Source organism: Miniopterus schreibersii (genome assembly GCF_964146895.1).
Source record: "Miniopterus schreibersii genome assembly, chromosome: 2".
Lineage (NCBI taxonomy): Eukaryota > Metazoa > Chordata > Mammalia > Chiroptera > Miniopteridae > Miniopterus > Miniopterus schreibersii.
The window spans coordinates 126,025,138-126,042,744 of NC_138102.1; the positions used below are offsets into that span (position 1 = coordinate 126,025,138).

The 17,607-nt window shown below is 33.6% G+C and overlaps 1 protein-coding gene across 1 annotated transcript in view; it reads right to left on the reverse strand.

Moving 5' to 3' along the window:
* Positions 1 to 17,607, reverse strand: part of TRHDE (thyrotropin releasing hormone degrading enzyme) — a gene marked incomplete at its 5' end in the record, with an annotated part of 326,090 nt that overhangs the window by 120,880 nt on the left and 187,603 nt on the right. Inside the window, one exon of the mRNA XM_081130892.1 lies at positions 8,676 to 8,813. Coding sequence (XP_080987018.1) covers positions 8,676 to 8,813 — 138 coding nt within the window. The remainder of the gene's footprint in view (positions 1 to 8,675; positions 8,814 to 17,607) is intronic.

A 17,607-nucleotide genomic window follows, 5' to 3' on the forward strand; every position in this document is an offset into this window, starting at 1 on the left:
AGCCTTATAATACATTTCTATATAAAAAGTTATTTAAAGTATAATAAAGTTACTATACAGGAAAAATAGCAAAAAAACAGAAGTGGGAACAATTAGAATGACTATTAAAAGAATAATTACAAGAGACAATACACCAGCAAAGCACTGACACAATGAGAGGTTGACTTTTGCAAGAGGTTAATGTTGCCTAGTAATAGAGATCTTCAGGGAGGAGAGCACGGAAGGGCAATAGTGGCAAGAAGTGTTATTAAGTGCTACACACTACAGTACAAAACAAGAATAGTAAGTTCTGCATGTTACAACTCTAGACACAACAACCTTTTCTGAAATGTCCCAACCTATCTTATTATTTCTATCTCTACCATGCCTGCAGGCCTACCCCAAAGCCTCGCAGTTCTGCAACCATGTTGAAATCCTTGATATTCTACTCAATCACTATTGTGTTCCATTTATGAACCTTCTCTACAAAAGGGCTCTTTTTCTGCCTTTTTGTCACCCTCCTTTCCCTTACTGTACGACTATATCTTTTTCTTATTTTTATCATAAGTCCCAAGATTTTGAGGTTGGCATCCATTACTTTTTTCTAACCATCATTTTCTTTTGAAACCCGACTTCAAGTGATTCCAACGGGCTTCCGATCACATGGCCTCTATATCTCTCCCACCAGAGGGAAGAGCTCATTAGCCATGCTAGCCAGCCAGAATGTCCCAAGGGAATCTCTGGCTCATGACATACGGATTGGCCAGTGGTGATCTATTACCTAATCAAAACAAACCATAGCCCTTTGGAGGGACAAAAATAGGTTCCATTGTGAGGAAGTTTACTTTTTCTCTGAGCTCATTAGGATCATAAGGTTGAAGACTCTTTCAGCCTAAACTTGCTTGGGGCCACCTCTCTAAGAATTATCTAGAAATTATGTCAGAGAGAGGGAAAGAGCCATGAAACTGATGAAAAGTAGATTTCTGATGACACTGTTGAAATACCTGAATTCAACCATTCCTAAAACTAATACTAAATCTCAGACATATCAGTTTTTCAATCAACAAATTCTTTTGCTTAAGATGAATTAAGTTAGTATTTCCATTTAAAATGGAAATACTGTTGTTAACACTTTTATGTTACTGCACTGACATTTATAAGCTGTCTCTCCTTTGTGTCTTATTGACTTTTATACTCTAGCACTCAGTGCAGAGTACCTGGAACATAAGCATAGGCTTACAATTGATTTTAGAATAAGTGCTCCAACCAGAGTTGTTGATCAAATATGGTAGCAGTAAGAATGTTGGCTCTGGAAGCTAGTTTTCTGGCCAACATATCTTTGGATTTATTTAAAATGAAAATAATATCCCCCAAAGGGGATTATGATATTAAATGAGTTAATAAGAATTGTAAATGTAAAAAATTTGGTACAGTGCTTATCACAGAATAATCATTCAATAAATGTTAGCAGTTGACATTATTTATGGCTGTACAGTTATCCCTGTTGCCTGTCATACATCCCAGATGGTTTACCCATTTCATCTACAAAGTTAAATTGGTTATTGCATGTTACTGACATTCTAACTTACTGATAGAAAGAGTCTAAGAGCTGAGGGAAACCAAACTGGAGAAGTGAACAAAGACACTAACTATATACATCGGGGACTGGTAAAGAAAGAGTCAAAATGAAGTCCCTGATATTGCAGCCAAATTGTTCTTATTTTTACTTTTGCACATACACATTTGAAAATTATTTTCCATATGTGCCAGCAGGAACAGGGATCACTATTTTTTACTACATTTTTAGATGTTTGATTTGGCACCATGTGGGTGAATCCAAACAATGAGGGCTCATCAAGTAAGCATGGTGAACAAGTAGAGAGAAAATTAGTAAGGATATAGAAGACTTAAACAGCTCTTACCAACCAACTTGACCTAATTGCCATTTATAAAACATTCCAGCCAACAACAGTGAAATACACATTCTTTTGAAGTGTATGTGATACTTTTCCCAACAGACATCAAATTCTGGGCCATAAAACAAACCTTAATAACTCTAAGAAGCTTCAAGTCATACAGAATATATTTCACTGACCACAATAAATTAGTAAGAAATAACAAAGTTTTCTGGAAAATCTTCAAATATTTGTAAGCTAAACAATGCACTTTAAATAACTCATGGGGCATTTAATAATTCAAATAGGAAATTATAAAGTATTTTAAAGCAAATGAAAATGAAACCTCAAAATATCAAAACTTGGAGCACGCCATTGGTAATACACTTAGGAGGAAATTTATAGAATAAACTCCTGAATTATAATAGAAGAAAGGTCTCCAACTAAAGACCCCAGCTTGTACCTTAAGAAACCAGAAAAAAAAGGACAAGTTAAACCCAAAGTATATAGAAGGAAATAATGATTAGAGAGAAAAAATCTATAAAATAGCAAGGGCAAAAATCGATGAAGCCAAAAACTAGATTTTTAAAAATAAAATGTATAAACTTCCAGCTGGACTAATCAGAAAAAAAGGGTAAGACAAAAATTAATACTATCTGGAATAAAAGAAGTGACATTTTTAGATGTGTTGTGGTTATCAAAAGGATAAGAGAATATATCATGTCCAACTGCATGCCAGCAAATTAAACATCTTAAATGAAACAGTTGAATCCTTGAAAATATACAAATTATCGAAGTTTACTCAAGAAGACATAAACTGAATAACCTGCTATATATTAATGAAATCATTAATTAAAAACCTTTCCCTGAAGAAAATTTCAGGCTCAGATTGCTATACTGATAAATTCTACCATATACTTAATAAAGAAAGAATATAAATTCTACACAAATCCTCACAGAAAACTGAAAAGGAAGTAATAGTTTACATTTTATGAGGCTAACATTGTAACAGTAACAAAACCAGACAAAGACATCACAAGAAAAAAACTACAGGCCAATATCCCTAATGAATATAGATGCAAAATTTCAAAACTTTTTTAGCAAATTGAATCCAAAAATGTATTTTAAAAATGCATTATGACTAAATGAATTTAAGATTCAGAAAAATCAATCAATATAATTTACCAGACTACAAAGCAAAGAAACAAAAACCAAAATATGACCATCTTGATAGATGGGGGGGAAACATTTGTTGGAATCGTCATACATTTCAGACTAAAATTTTCAGCAGTGTAGGGACACAATGAAACTTTTTCAACATGATGAAGGGTATGTATGAAATATTTGAGGGAAAATCATACCTAATGGTGAAAGACAATGTATTGCTCCTAAAATCAGAAACAATACAAAGATGACTGGTCTCACTTCTTCTATTTAAAGTTACATAAGATAAATATACAAAAATCAACTACATTTCTACATAGAACAAAAAAGTCATAAATAGGAATTAAAACCAATACCATGTGCAATAGCCTAAAATATAAAATATTTAGGCATAAATATAAGATCTGTTCACTGAAAACTATATTACTGAAAGAAAATTGACTCACACACATATCATTCACTGATTTTCAACAAATACGCAAATGCACATCCGTGAAAAAAGAATGGACTTTTCAGGAAATGGTTCTTGCAAAATTGGATATCCATATTCCAAAAAAAAAGAAAAAAACTTTTGATTCAAACTTCACACCAGATGTAAAAATGAACTCAATATAAATCATAGATCTAAATATAAACTTAAAACTATAAAATTTTTAAAAGGAAAACCTTCGTAGCCTTGAGTTAATCAAAGATTTCTTAAATATGACACCAATAGCACTATTACTTTAAAAAAAGATGATACAATATACTTAATTAACACCTTTTGCTTTTAGAAAACACTGACATGAAAATGAGGGACACGTCACTATTTGAGAAAAGTATTATTTGCATATCATATGTCTGATAAAGAACCTATATTAAGAGTATTTAAAGAACCCTCAAAACCTTATAAGAAAACAAAAAACCCAAGTTTTTAAAAAAATGAGCAAAAGATTTGAACTGACCCTTCACCAACGAAGGCATATGGGAGAAAACATGAAAATGAAAAAAATGGTCAATAGCATTAGCTATTAGGGGAATGCAATTTACAACTGCAATGAGACACCTTACAATAACTAAAATAAAAGAACTGGTTATACCTAGTTAATGCTGGGGAAGACGCAGACAAAGTAGAGCCCTGGTACACCGACTGCGGGAATGCACCATGGTACAAAGGTGCAACTGCTTTGGAACAGTTCATTCAGCAGCCTTAAAACATTAAACCTACTTATCATATCATCTGAGCATTCCACTTCTAGGTATTTATCCAAGAGAAATAAAAGCAAATACACACACAAAGACCTGTACACATATGTTCACAGTAAGTTTATTTCTAATAGTAAAAACTGGAGACAACCCAAATATTCCAGTGACTAAACAAATTGTATTATACCCATATATACTGCAACGTGAATGTATCTAAAAATCATCCTGTTGAGTAACAAAAGGCAGACAAGAAAGAGTGCATACTGTATGATTCCATTTATATAAAACTCTAGAAAATGCAATTTAATCTATAGTGAAAAAGTTGATCAATAGAAGAGTGAAGATGGATGGGAAGAGGGATTACAAAAAGGTGTGATCAAACTTCTAATAAATACATTCATTAGCTTGATTATGGTGATGTTTTCATTGTGTATACATATGTCAAACATATCAAACTGTACCTTTTAAACATATTCAATTTATCATATTCTAATTACATCTCACTATAGCTGTTCAAAAAAAGAAATTTTTTCTTGAGAAGTCTTCATTGAGACTGAATAGATCCTATCATCACCTGAAAACAGGGAGGAAGGACAGTGGTACTTACAGCATAAAGATACTTGGCTAGACATGAAAACGAGCCCACGGCTAGTATTACACTCGATGGAGAAAAGTTAACAGACTTTCTTCTAAGGTCAGATACAAGACAAGGATGCCTAGTCTCACCATTTCTATTCAGCTTAGTACTGGAGGTTCACAGCATCGAAGGAAAGAAACCAATAAACAAAAGGCATCCAAATCAGAAAGGAGGAAGTAAAATCATCTCTGTTTGTAGATGACATGGACTTATATGTAGAAAACCCTACAGATTCCACTAAAAAACTGTTACAACTGATAAATTAATTTGAAGGATACAAAATCAACAAACAAATCAGCTGTGTTTCTAAACACTAACAATGAACTATATATGAAAGAGAAATTAAGAAAGCCATCCTATTTATAATATCATCAAAAGCAATAAAATGTTCAGGAATAAATTTAACCAAGGAGGTGAAAGATTTATACACTAAAAACTATAAGACACTGATGAAAAAATAGAAGACACAAATAAATGGAAAGATATCCATGTTCTTGAATTAGAAGAATTAATATTCGTAAAATATCCATGTAACACAAAGAGGTCCATATATTAAATGTAATCCATATCAAAACTCAGTGGCATTTTTCAAAGAGATAGAAAAAAAAATTATCCTAAAATCTGCATGAAATCAGAAAAGACCCCAAGTAACCATAGCAATCCTGAGGAAGAACAAAGCTGTAGGCATTACACTTCCTAATTTTAAGCTATATTACAAAGCTATTGTAATCAAAGCAGAATGGTTCTGGCAAAAAACCCACAAGCAGATACATAGAACCAATGGAACAAAATAGAGCCCAGATATAAATCCCCTCATATGTGGTCAACTAATTTTTGACAAGATCACCAAGAATACGCATGGGAAAAGGACGGTCTCTTCAATAAATGGTGTTGGGAAATTGAACATCCACTTGGCAAAAGAATTAAACTGGATTCCTGTCAAACGTTACTCAAAAAAAATTAACTTAAAGTGAATCAAAGACTTAAGTATAAGTCTGAAACCCTAAAACCAGAACAAAAGAAAGGGGAAAGTATTCTTGACATTGGTCTTGGTAACGATTACTTAGATATCAAAAGCACGGGCAATGAGAAGTAAACAAGTGGGACTACATCAAACTAAAAGAGCTTTGGCACAGCAAAAGAAACAGTCAATAAACTGCAAAGGTGAAGTACAGAATGGGAGAAAACATTTGCAAACCATATATCTGATATGGGGTTAAAATCCAAAATATACAAAGAACTCATACAACTCAATAGCAAAATTACAAATAATCCAATTAAAAAGGAGCTAAGAACCTGAATAGAAGACATACAAACGGCCAACAGGTATATGAAAAGAGGCTTAACATCATTAATCATTAGGGAAACGCAAATCAAAATCACAGTGAGTTATCACTGCATATCCATTAAGATGGCTATTACAAAAAAGACAAGAGATTACAAATGCTAGCAAGGATATGAAGAAAAGAGAACCCTTATACAGTGCTACCGGGAATATAAATTGGTACAGCCATTATGAAAACAATATGGAAGTTCCTCAAGAAATTAAAAATAGTGCTACCATATGATCTAGCAATCCCAGTCTTGTGTATATATCCAAAGGAACTGAAGTCAGTATCTTAAAAACTATCTACAAACCCATGTAACTTTTAGCATTTATTCACGATAGGCAAAATATGAAAACAATTTTTCAATGAATGAATGCATATAGAAAATTATATTATTCAGCCATAAAAAGAGGGAAATCCTGCCATTTGCAACAACATAAATTAACCTAGAGGCCATTATACTAAGTAAAATAAACCAGACTGGGGAAGACAAATATTATACGGTATTACTTCTATGTGGAATTTTTTAAAAAGCCAGCTTCATAGAAATAGAGAACAGAATCATGATTGCCAAGGGCTAGGGAAAGAGGGAAATGGGGTGCTATAGGTCAAAGGGTACAAGTTTTTAGGAGTAAGAAGAAGTTCTGATGATCTAATGTATATCTTGGTGACTATAGTTAATGACATGGTATCAAATACTCGAAAGTTGCTGAGAGTAGATCTTGAGCATTCTCACCACAGAAGAAAAGTTAACTATGTGAGATGATTGATTACCTTGACTTTGGTAATCATTCCACAATGCATATGTATATCAAACCATCACATTGTACATCTTAAATATACATAATTATATTTGTCAATTATTTCCTCAGTAAAGTTTTAAAAAATATATGGCTAGAGACAAGTAAGCAAGTATGCTTTATAATGGTGGTCCTAAGAATGGTGGCAGAGTTTGCTCATTTATCACATTTGTAACATGGCAAGCCTTTGCACCAAAATGTAGAGAGGGTAAAAATAATAATTACTGTATCTTTATTCTTCCTCACTGTTTTGACCTTAACCTTCTTGAATAAATTTGAAATTATTCAGATATAATGAAGCTAGAATAGATATCATTTATGTGTAAAAGCACATCTATACATATTTACTCAAAATAATATTTTCCTGATATTATTCATCCTAAAGTAAATTATTTACAAATAGTCTTAGAATTGGTGGTAGGTAAGAAATAACTACAGGCATCTCAAGCTATCTTAATAAATTATTTTCTGCATTATATTTCAAGAGTCTATACAGTTTAAGGAACTGAATGTGCATCCATCAAAATCTAGCCAAAAACCTCATATATAAAAATTAATATATATTTTAAATATTTATTGAATATTTTCAATATATTAATATAGTTTAAATATAGTTCTACATTTCAACTTATTTTTATAAAACATCAAAAACACCCTTTATGAGCCAATGTGATGACCGGTAACTTGAAAAGATATTTTCTAGTACAATTTGTATTTTTACATAGTATAACATACAATATTAACTAATAATCATTGAGATAATCATTTCCTAAAAGCAAAACCATATATCTCAATTACCTCACCAAAGAATTCTGATGAATCATTTGATCTCTAGTTAAAATTAGAAATATTTTGCTTTTAAGAAAAATGAATATTTTGCTTTTAATATTTTTTAAAAACTTACATTATTAAATCAATAAAGTACATAGAAATCCCATAAATGCAATTCAATCTGCACTACACCAACGATAAAGCAGACTTTACCACTATTTTAATTATTATTAAATGGCTACTAAGTGTCTAACACTGAGAGGTACGTGCTCATACCAAAATTAGAACTAAAAGATAGAGCTATAAGGAAAATCCTAATCCAAGTAACAGTGGGGAAAACTTCAGAGTGTATTGCATTTTTATGTCTGGTCACTGGTCCAAAAATCTCTGCCATTCGAAGTCTAGTCTTTAAATTTTAATTTATTACACTTACAATCCAGGAAACATGCTTAATTAATCCCCCAAATCTCCCTTAAACAATGTTTGTAAAATACATGTCATGTCACTGCCTACACCTGTTGGCATCAGTCAATCAAAATAAGTATTTAAGGGGCATTCATGAAAAATAATTTGTCACTATATAGGTCAGTTCTCTTATTAATAATATTAAAACTGACACTTGTGTAACTCCATTTGTACAGCAATTTCATATCAAGTCTACAAACATTTAATCATTAATGCTCCCAATATTTCTATGCATTATTTGGGAAACATTCATCTCCATTTTACTGATTTATAAAGCTAGGCCCTAATTCATAAAAATGACACAAACCTAGTAACTCTATGTTTTCTAACTCACCATCCATTTTTATCAGCCAGGAAGAAGTGAAAAATATAACACATCTAACATGAAATAGCTTGGCTACCCCAGGTTAGTGGACTATCCAGTTGACCCTGGGGTCTCATCTCGCCCCACCTTTTTATAGGCGATCCAGTCAAACACCCTGTCGATGTCTGTCGCCTGGAGCACTTCCTGCGACACTGGATGGGAACTGGCCAAGCCGTCCAGCAGCATCACCTCATGCAGAACATCCGTCAGGAAGCGCTGCTTTTCCTGCAATACAGTAGATGGGGTAATGTCATCGGTGATTCATGGTTATGACAGGACGTGTGACAACACGAACAGAATCTGTGTTACCTAATGGATGATGTTCATCGGCCTACACGGTGGGACTGAACTCTAAAGAGAATCCAGTAAATAAAATGCCGCTGATGTTACTCTCAAATGAAAGTGGTTGATTTAAGCACATGCAACAAATCAGTGAGCTACAAATAGATAAAAACAGTAGACCCTGTGCTTTAACACTGGTTAAAGCAAATTTGGACAGTGGGCACATACTGAAACTAAGCTCATTTGTGCATTCTGCAGGGTTGAGGCTACAATTCTGGTCCCAAATAACCTCTTTAGTGCTATTTATACCATTTATTTCTAACACCATCTGAACAGTTCAGTCTCTCTCCCTGTGGCCCTGGTTTCTCTCCCCCCCCCTCCCCAAACATACTTACACACATACATTTATTTTCTGAAAGAATTTCAGGAGACCACAATAAATAATAAAAGGCATTATTAACATAAAACTATAGTATCTGTAGATGTAAAATGTAACATATGTGAATTCAGAATAATGGACATAAAGTGGAGATCAGTAGGTATTTATATTCCATTAAGTTGTGAAAACACAAAAATTCTGAGACTTTTATTCTGTGCATTCCTGAGACATTACTATTTGCTGTAATAAAAGTAGATTTGTTATGTTAGAAATAAACTGTAAAGAAAAAGTACCTCTCTGTTGTTTTTGTTTTAGGAAGCCTGCTTTAAAGAAATAGCTTGGGTTCTGTTAACAAAAATGCTGGCAGCTATTAGTCCTCCTGGCCTCCTCCTTTCATTGAGGGAGCAGAGAAAGAAAAAAGTAGCAAGAGATAACAAGGGCTAAATAGCCCCTAGATAATTAGAACCTGAGTATCATTACAGAGATTAAAGAGTGCAACACTTAAATTGCTCTAGCTAATTCTGAATTCATTCCTGGAGCCTCCTAGTTTTGAGCCAGCAGATAAACAGCATGTTATTTCTGAGTGAGTTGTAATTTCAAGCTGAGAGTTCACCAATCCTGGACTTTAAAAAAGAGAAATGGAGAATAAATATGCTAAAAACAATAGTTAATTGGGCATATATGTCTGTGTTACTTTAAATATGCTGTAAAGAAACATTTTTGTTCACCATCGACTCAGTGATTTAGCATGTTTAATCAATAACTTAATTAATTAGCCACCCAACTATATACCGTAAGGTTTATTTTTTAATAGTTTATTTTTATAGTCTATGGAATATACAGGTAATTTCTTCAGTCCTTTTTTGGCCTAAGAGTTTCACATCAGTGGCCTCTGCTCCATCAAAGAGGATCATGGAGCAATGACTGAAACCCAAAGTCACTCTGAGTTCCAGAGACTGCTCCAGACCATAAGAGGCCACAATGAGAAGTTCAAACTTACGATGAATTAATTGACAAATACGACATAAGCTCATACTTTATTTCTTCTCAAACTGAACTCCTCATCTAAGACAAATTAAAGAGCCTAAAGTTGGACCTTGTGATCTAAAATTTTAAGACAGAAAGATTGGTATTTACATTACTCATTTTAAGTCCACTAAAAAGCAAAGTTATGAGAGTAAAAGAAAATCATGTATTTCCAAAGTAAAAATGTTAATGCTACTTTTAAGCAGGTATGCAATTTTGTTACTCAATTTTAAAATGCCCATTAAAATTATTTGAAATTGGAATTTAAGGCAGGAATCATGAAATGTGTAATTGTACTTCAACTTGACCAATGAACACTTTTATTTATAAAAAGTACTAATTGAAGAGTTGATTTTCATTCAGAAGATAAAATATTCAACCCTTCAAATAATGATTGCCCATAACATTATGTCACTCAAACATCTGATCAAAAAACACAGTGTAAAATGAACTTAAAGTGATGCTTTATTTGCATCCTAATTGTTAATATTTAGCAACAATAAATAAATATTGATCAATATTAAAATTTAGTAAACATATAATGGTTTCCTAGATGTGATTTTTAAGTGTTATAAAGTAATTGGTTATACAATTATAAAAATAAAATCTAAGGTAAATTTCAAAGATGAAACTTTCTTATTGAAGCAAATATAAGTTGTAATTGTTTCAGGCATCTGGAGAAAGACAAAAACAAACCCTTGCCTAGTCAGTAGAATTTCAAGAAGTGTTTAAATTTAGTCGTGTTAAGTCAATCAGCAAAAAAAAAAAAAAAATAGCATCTTCTACATTGTTGGAGAGAATGATATTGTGTAATGAGAAAAAAAAAAGACATTAAAAGAGATTAAGAGAGAAAGAAGAGAAAGAGAGAAAAAAAAAAAAAAAGCCTGGAAGAAGAGCACTCACAAAGCTCAGAAGATAGAATACCTTAAATCAAGAAGAAAAAAGAAAACTCTAGCCAGAGGTAAACCCAATTTAACAAAACTACAAAGGGCTTTCCAGGAGAGGAGGTGCTAATGTTTTATAAGGACCTGTGTCACTATAAAATAAGAAATGATCTTAGCTTGTCAGTCCCTGGCCGGGACCCTCATCTTCTTTCTCATCAATAACAGCAGCAATAACAGCAAAAACTAAGTATCGATTCATTGCTTACTGTGGACCTGAGACTATGAACCTTAAGTAATCTTGGCTGTGGTGTGAGATGAGATAAAACAAAATAGTTCGCCACAGTGAACAAAATCCTCTTACAGACTAGAAATGCTAAAGAATTTGGGGGGGGAGGGACAGAATTATTCTTTTAATAATGATAGATATATAAAAATAATAGAATTATTTATGGGAAGAAGTAGCTTTTGACTTGACCACTGCAGAAACTTTAAAGGGGCGCGCGTGTGTGTGTGTGTGTGTGTGTGTGTGTGTGTGTGTGTGCAGGGAATATGATACTTATGACGCATGTTCAACGGTTAGTTTCTATTCTACTTCATATTTTAAGGACACTGTGATAAGCCATTCGGCCACTTTTAAAAAGCAGCACGACAAGGTAAAATGGAGAATCTATTTACAAGGTTAATAACAGTAACAATCAATCCTCCCACTCTAAAATAGACACTCCCTGGAGTTGTTGCACACATGCCTGCATTTAAACAGTTCTAATAGTATTGAAACATATCACACCGCATTGAACTATTTTAAAAAATACATTACATTTGAATTTTTGGAGACAAATGCAAAGGCTTTTCAGAAAAGTAAACAAAGTTTGAGTAAATGCACAGAGTTGAGAACAACACCTGGGGGGGAAAAAGCCATTATTATTTTATTCACTTATTTATTCAATCATCCACTTAACAAATTTGTAGTAAATTCTTACTCTATGCCAGATATTGTTGTACTGTGTTTAAGGAATAAAGACGTGACTAAAACCTAGTCCCTAACCTTAAAGAACTCAAAAGTGAAAGAGAAAGTACAAGAGAATGACAGATAAAAAGCTAACCGCATTAATAATATGATGGATGCTATAAAACACAGAGGGCGAAATGATTAATTAGTTCAGAAAAGGCTTCACAGAGTAAGTGACATTAAAGCGGGCTGTTGAAGGATGATGGGTTACTCAGATGAATGGGGGACACAGCTAAATAAAAAGGGCAAAGCCAGACAGAGGAAACGTGGGGGGAAAGCCACCCTGAATCCTCGGTGATCGGGCTGCAGTTTGTTCGTAATAAATAGTAGCAGACACAATGACATAATAAATGCAGTGTCTTGGGAAAATTAACTTATCTGCGGTATACAGGGTGACTTGATGTATATAGAGGCAGGAGACAGGAAGTGGCTTTTGTGCTAAGTGGGAATGTGGCGAAGACGTATTCAAACAAGCTGCTGCTGAAGGCCACTGGATCTGTGTATTCTGAATGGAAAATCAACTGACACTGATGCTGCGACGCCTTGGCCGCCTTAGTGGATGCTGGAGAGGAAGGACTAAGAGATAACCACGTGGCTTCTAGACTTGAAATTTTTTTCAAGGGGGGTGGCTATTGACAGAAGTAGAGAAGTGAAAAAAAGTTTGGTCGGATGGGCAAGTGAAAAGATCAGCTTTAGACACTGCAAGGAATGTGACAATGAACATCCAAAAACAATATACTTTAGAAGCAACTGAAAGTAAAAGCCTGGGTCTGAGATAAGGTGCCGAGGGCTAAGCAACTTTCGGCAATAAATTTTAGTTTGCATTAAAATATAAATGAAGTCTCAGAAAGAACTCTTTTAATTATTTCTTATAATATTAGCATTTCATATATTGGCATTTAGTAATACATGTAAAGGGAGTTATTAAGAACTCTAATTATGGCATTAGATGATACACCTGAGAAATGACATTCCTTGATGTCTCAGAATGGCTGCCTAGATGTCAAGGTCTGAAGGGTTAAAAGTGAATATGCCTGGTCTAGCCATAGTCACGATGACGAGTGGCAAAATAGGAAATACTATTGAAAGGTAGGGCTGTCAGCAAGTTCCCATAAGAAGGCTTACTAATTTTAGTGGCAATAAATATCAAGCAGACACTTTGTCACCAGAAAAGAAAGAAGAAAAAATCAGAGTAATCTGAATTGAGATAAAAGAAAGTCAGATACATCAAACCAGACAAGGAAGATGAGAGCCAAGCCTGAGCCAATTCAGGCAGTGGTGAGGTGCTCACAGGCATTAAAAGAGCAGAAAGAATTGCTCAGAGCAACCATGGGTGGCACCAGAGCAGCCACCAGGACTCAATATTTTTTTGTTTGTTTATTTTGTTCATTAGATTCCACATATAAGTGAAATCATATGGTATTTGTCTTTCTCTGACTGGCTTATTTCACTGAGCATAATACTCTCAAGCCCACCCATGCTGTCGCAAAATCAGTTTTTTACAAGAATGGATCTGAATGTAAATGGCCCTTTGGTATTCCTCGGCGAAGACAGTCACAATGCTGCAGAGTCCTAGGCTGGAAGAAAAACAATCTGCCATTCGCTAGCTGTGTGATCTTAAGCAAGTTACTCACTCATTTTAGATCTCAGCATCTGCATTTGTAAACATATGTGGTTGTGAAGATTAAATAAGAGAATGTGTTCCACAAATATTTATTGAACACCTGCTATATACAAGACGGTATACCTGGTTCTGGGAATGAAGAGATGCAAAGACATTAATCTGACCCTCAACAAGTTTAGAGCAGTAAAAGAAGAGACAAAGATAAAAACAAGTATTAACACACCACCTGCCTGCTATGAGTAAAAATGGAAGTAGGTTCAAGATAAAGTGTGACTACACAGAAGGCTGTGATTTGTGCCTAGGAGAAAGCAGGAGAAGCTCCTGAACTGATAGTTTGAGCTGAATCTTTAAGGACGATCCAAATTTTTCTGGAAGGATACAGCACAAGGGGGCATTTTGGACAGAAGGGAATATCTGGAAAAACTCATGGAGGTCTGAAACGATCTGTTACGGAGACCAGAATTTTGCATGGCAGAAGGTGAGATAAATGACTAATGATTAGCACAGACAGGTAGAAAAGCACAAAATCATTAAGGATCTTCCATGCCAAGTTAGGAAGCTAGAATTAAAAAGTGATGTCATCAGAATTACATTTAGAGAGATAACTTTGAATAAGTAGTGGAAAGTGAACAAGAGTGAGAAGCAACTGGAAACAAAAGTAGGTCAACACTGCATAATTATACACAAATAGCACACAATATGGGCCTTATCTTTGTGATCACAAAATATTTCACCAGTTATTTCTCTAAAATGTAGTCAATTTGGGGATGACCAATGGTGATCAAAAAGTATTTACTTTAGAATTCCAAAAGGCATGAGTTAAATGTAGATTAGACAAACATATACATAGACATATAGATATGTATACAGATACACATACATATATCCAAATAGATACAAATATTTCCCTTTTCAGGATTTTCACTTGTTTATGTAAAGCAATGTCTTATTCCATTTTTTAATATCACAATATCCTCTTGAATGAAGATAAACGCACTTTCTAATCCTTGGAATCAAATCCATAAGAATGTCTGGTAAAAATTATTTTAACAATGTAACCTAATTCCATACATCTACATTGACTGCTTCACATATAGGTCTTGTGTTAGAGGCTGGGGAACCAAACACACTGGGGCACAATTCCTGCCTCCAGGCAACTCCCATTATGATAGGCAAGATAATGCTATTCCATGGCTAAAGTATTAGCATAAACAAAGTACTATGGGAGTAGACAGTAGAGGTAAATTTATAGGTAAAAATACCTTCAGTGTCTATGACCATATTGAGTCAAGCCCAATTGATCCAAAGAGAAGAAATAAGATATATGTCATTTATCTTTTACTTCTCTGGAAATCTATACTACCACAGGATAAAGACATTTAAGGTGTCATAGGTTAAACAAAATGCCACATGAATCATTACTAATCGGAAGCTCTTGCTTACCCAGGGCTGGAACGAAGGATATGGGCACACCCACCACTGCGTGATTTGGCTCTTTACTGTTATTCTTCATGTCTTATTCAAATCATGACAAAGGTTAAAACAGAGCAATATAATCAAGAATTCGAGCAAAAACGCAAACATGTTTGGGGAACATTTTCATCAGGTTTTTTAATGATATTGTATCTCTGTGACTTTGCAATTATCATCTTTTGTAAACACGTAATTCCATATTTATAAATTAGAACTTATTTGGATTCCAAGTTTCCTAAAATGTCAAAAGAATTGTATTCTGTAATTTTATATTGTCATCTTACTTTCATGAATTTTTTAAATGTTCAAAGATATTTTAGGCTTTACTCCATTGAAAGTTAGTTAGATATACTTGTGAAATATTATGTCATTATTTAGCTGATTAGTTAACATTTTATAGACAGCAAAATCATACTGCTGGATGAAATAAAACTAAAGAGCTAGTGAAAATAAATGTTGTTTTCATAAAATAATGTACTTTAAAAATTAACATTTCAAAATCTCATGTTTAAAATACACATATGCAAGATGTTAATCATTTTTATGTGCAGCTTGTTAATATAATCCATTTATACTGAAGTCAAAATTGTGTAAGCATACACATGTACAGTAGGCATTGAAGAATATTTTTACAAATAGTCACCATTAAGGACTACAATGGAATAAGCACTGTAATGAAATCGTTTCCTCTGTATTTATTTATATAACCTTTTACAGAAAGTGGTGCATGGACAGAATAATCCAAGCAGACCTCTATGGATATAACATTATTCAGTAATTTCACACCAGCTTTACAATAACTAACCGAACTGTGTTTTGTAAGTTATCTCTTTTAACTATCAACTACATTTTACCCACTACGAAGCCACAAATGTTCTAAGATGACTTCATCAATGTATAAACTAAAAAAGCAATTATATTTCTATAAGAGTATCTGAGATAATTTTTTTAAGCCTCTCATAATTCCAAAAAACTCCCTGGACAAGTTTTTGTGAACTGTCATACTCTCAAACATGACTAACACAAAGAGGGAGGGCTGACCTGCGAGGCTCTTCAATGACTGCATCCTTTAGCTGCCTCATGTTTTCTTTGTGACATCCAAGTTAAATGTGTCATGTCTTGTATCATGCAAGACGTGACACAGCTGAGGGAAAATGTTAAGATAAAACGCAAAATGTACTGCATTACATACAACCAAATTCTGGGCCTTCTGCAGACCTACTCAAGATGCTTCAAGGTATTATTCATTGCCATAGTCACCATCAATTAGTTGTTTTTATTAATTATGATATTCCTGGATCTTAAGAAACAATCATAAGGGTACTTCAAATAATGTCGGTCACAATAATAATTATGAACAGGTTGTCTAATTACACAACTCATTCTGATTCTAGCAGCCCAAAAAATCTGTGAACAATCACCATATGCCATGTGCTTTCATATAACCCTCTAAACATGTTCCGATTATTTGGCTTCCTTTATATTTTAGGATTTCTTTACTCCTTTCCCTCTATTTTTCTTCAAACATTTACTCAATGTAGTTTCATATATTTTTAACCTCAAAGTCCTTTTTAATTCAATAAATGAGTTCCTAATATACAGAAACTGTTATAACCTTTCATAAATGGTCTGGTGACCTCCATTTCATTATTTTTTGTTAACTTTTGGCCAGCCTTTTGTTATTGAACACTTTACAGATGCTATACTTTAGGCAAAATGTTGACAAATAATGGTGAAATAAACAGCCCCTAACTTGAGGAGGCCTAGTGTTTAGCGGGGGTAGCTACTCCTGTCCTTCGCTAGATAAGGGACTCATTCCCATTTGTCACTTCAGGGTCTCCTTCATAGATTTGAAGTTCCTGAGAGATAACAGTTTCTGCATCTTATCAATAATCCTATCTCTCTTTGGCAGTTAGAATCTTTTCCTCTATCTCTATGCTTAATTTTTTGACAAGCTGATGAGACATTTCAATAAAATCAAATTTGCCAATCTTTCTGATACTCACACACTTGCTTCTCTCATCCATCACAAAGAATCTCTATTTTGCAGGCACATTAATAAGCTAATTAAACACTATAGTATTTGTTTAATAAAATGTAATTCAGAGTATTTTTAAATGCATACTGAATAATTATCTTAAAGAGATTAAATTTCTGTTCCAATGCTAATGGACGTCCTTACACCATTCAGGTCTAGAAGGATTCCAAGGATAAGCTAATCACCTCTCAGAAGTTATTAACATGGTTACCAAGTGACTAATTCATTTTATGTCATTTTTATTTTTGAAAAAAATTAATAATTCAAATGACCTAATACTTTAACAAAAATATTAACTTGATGA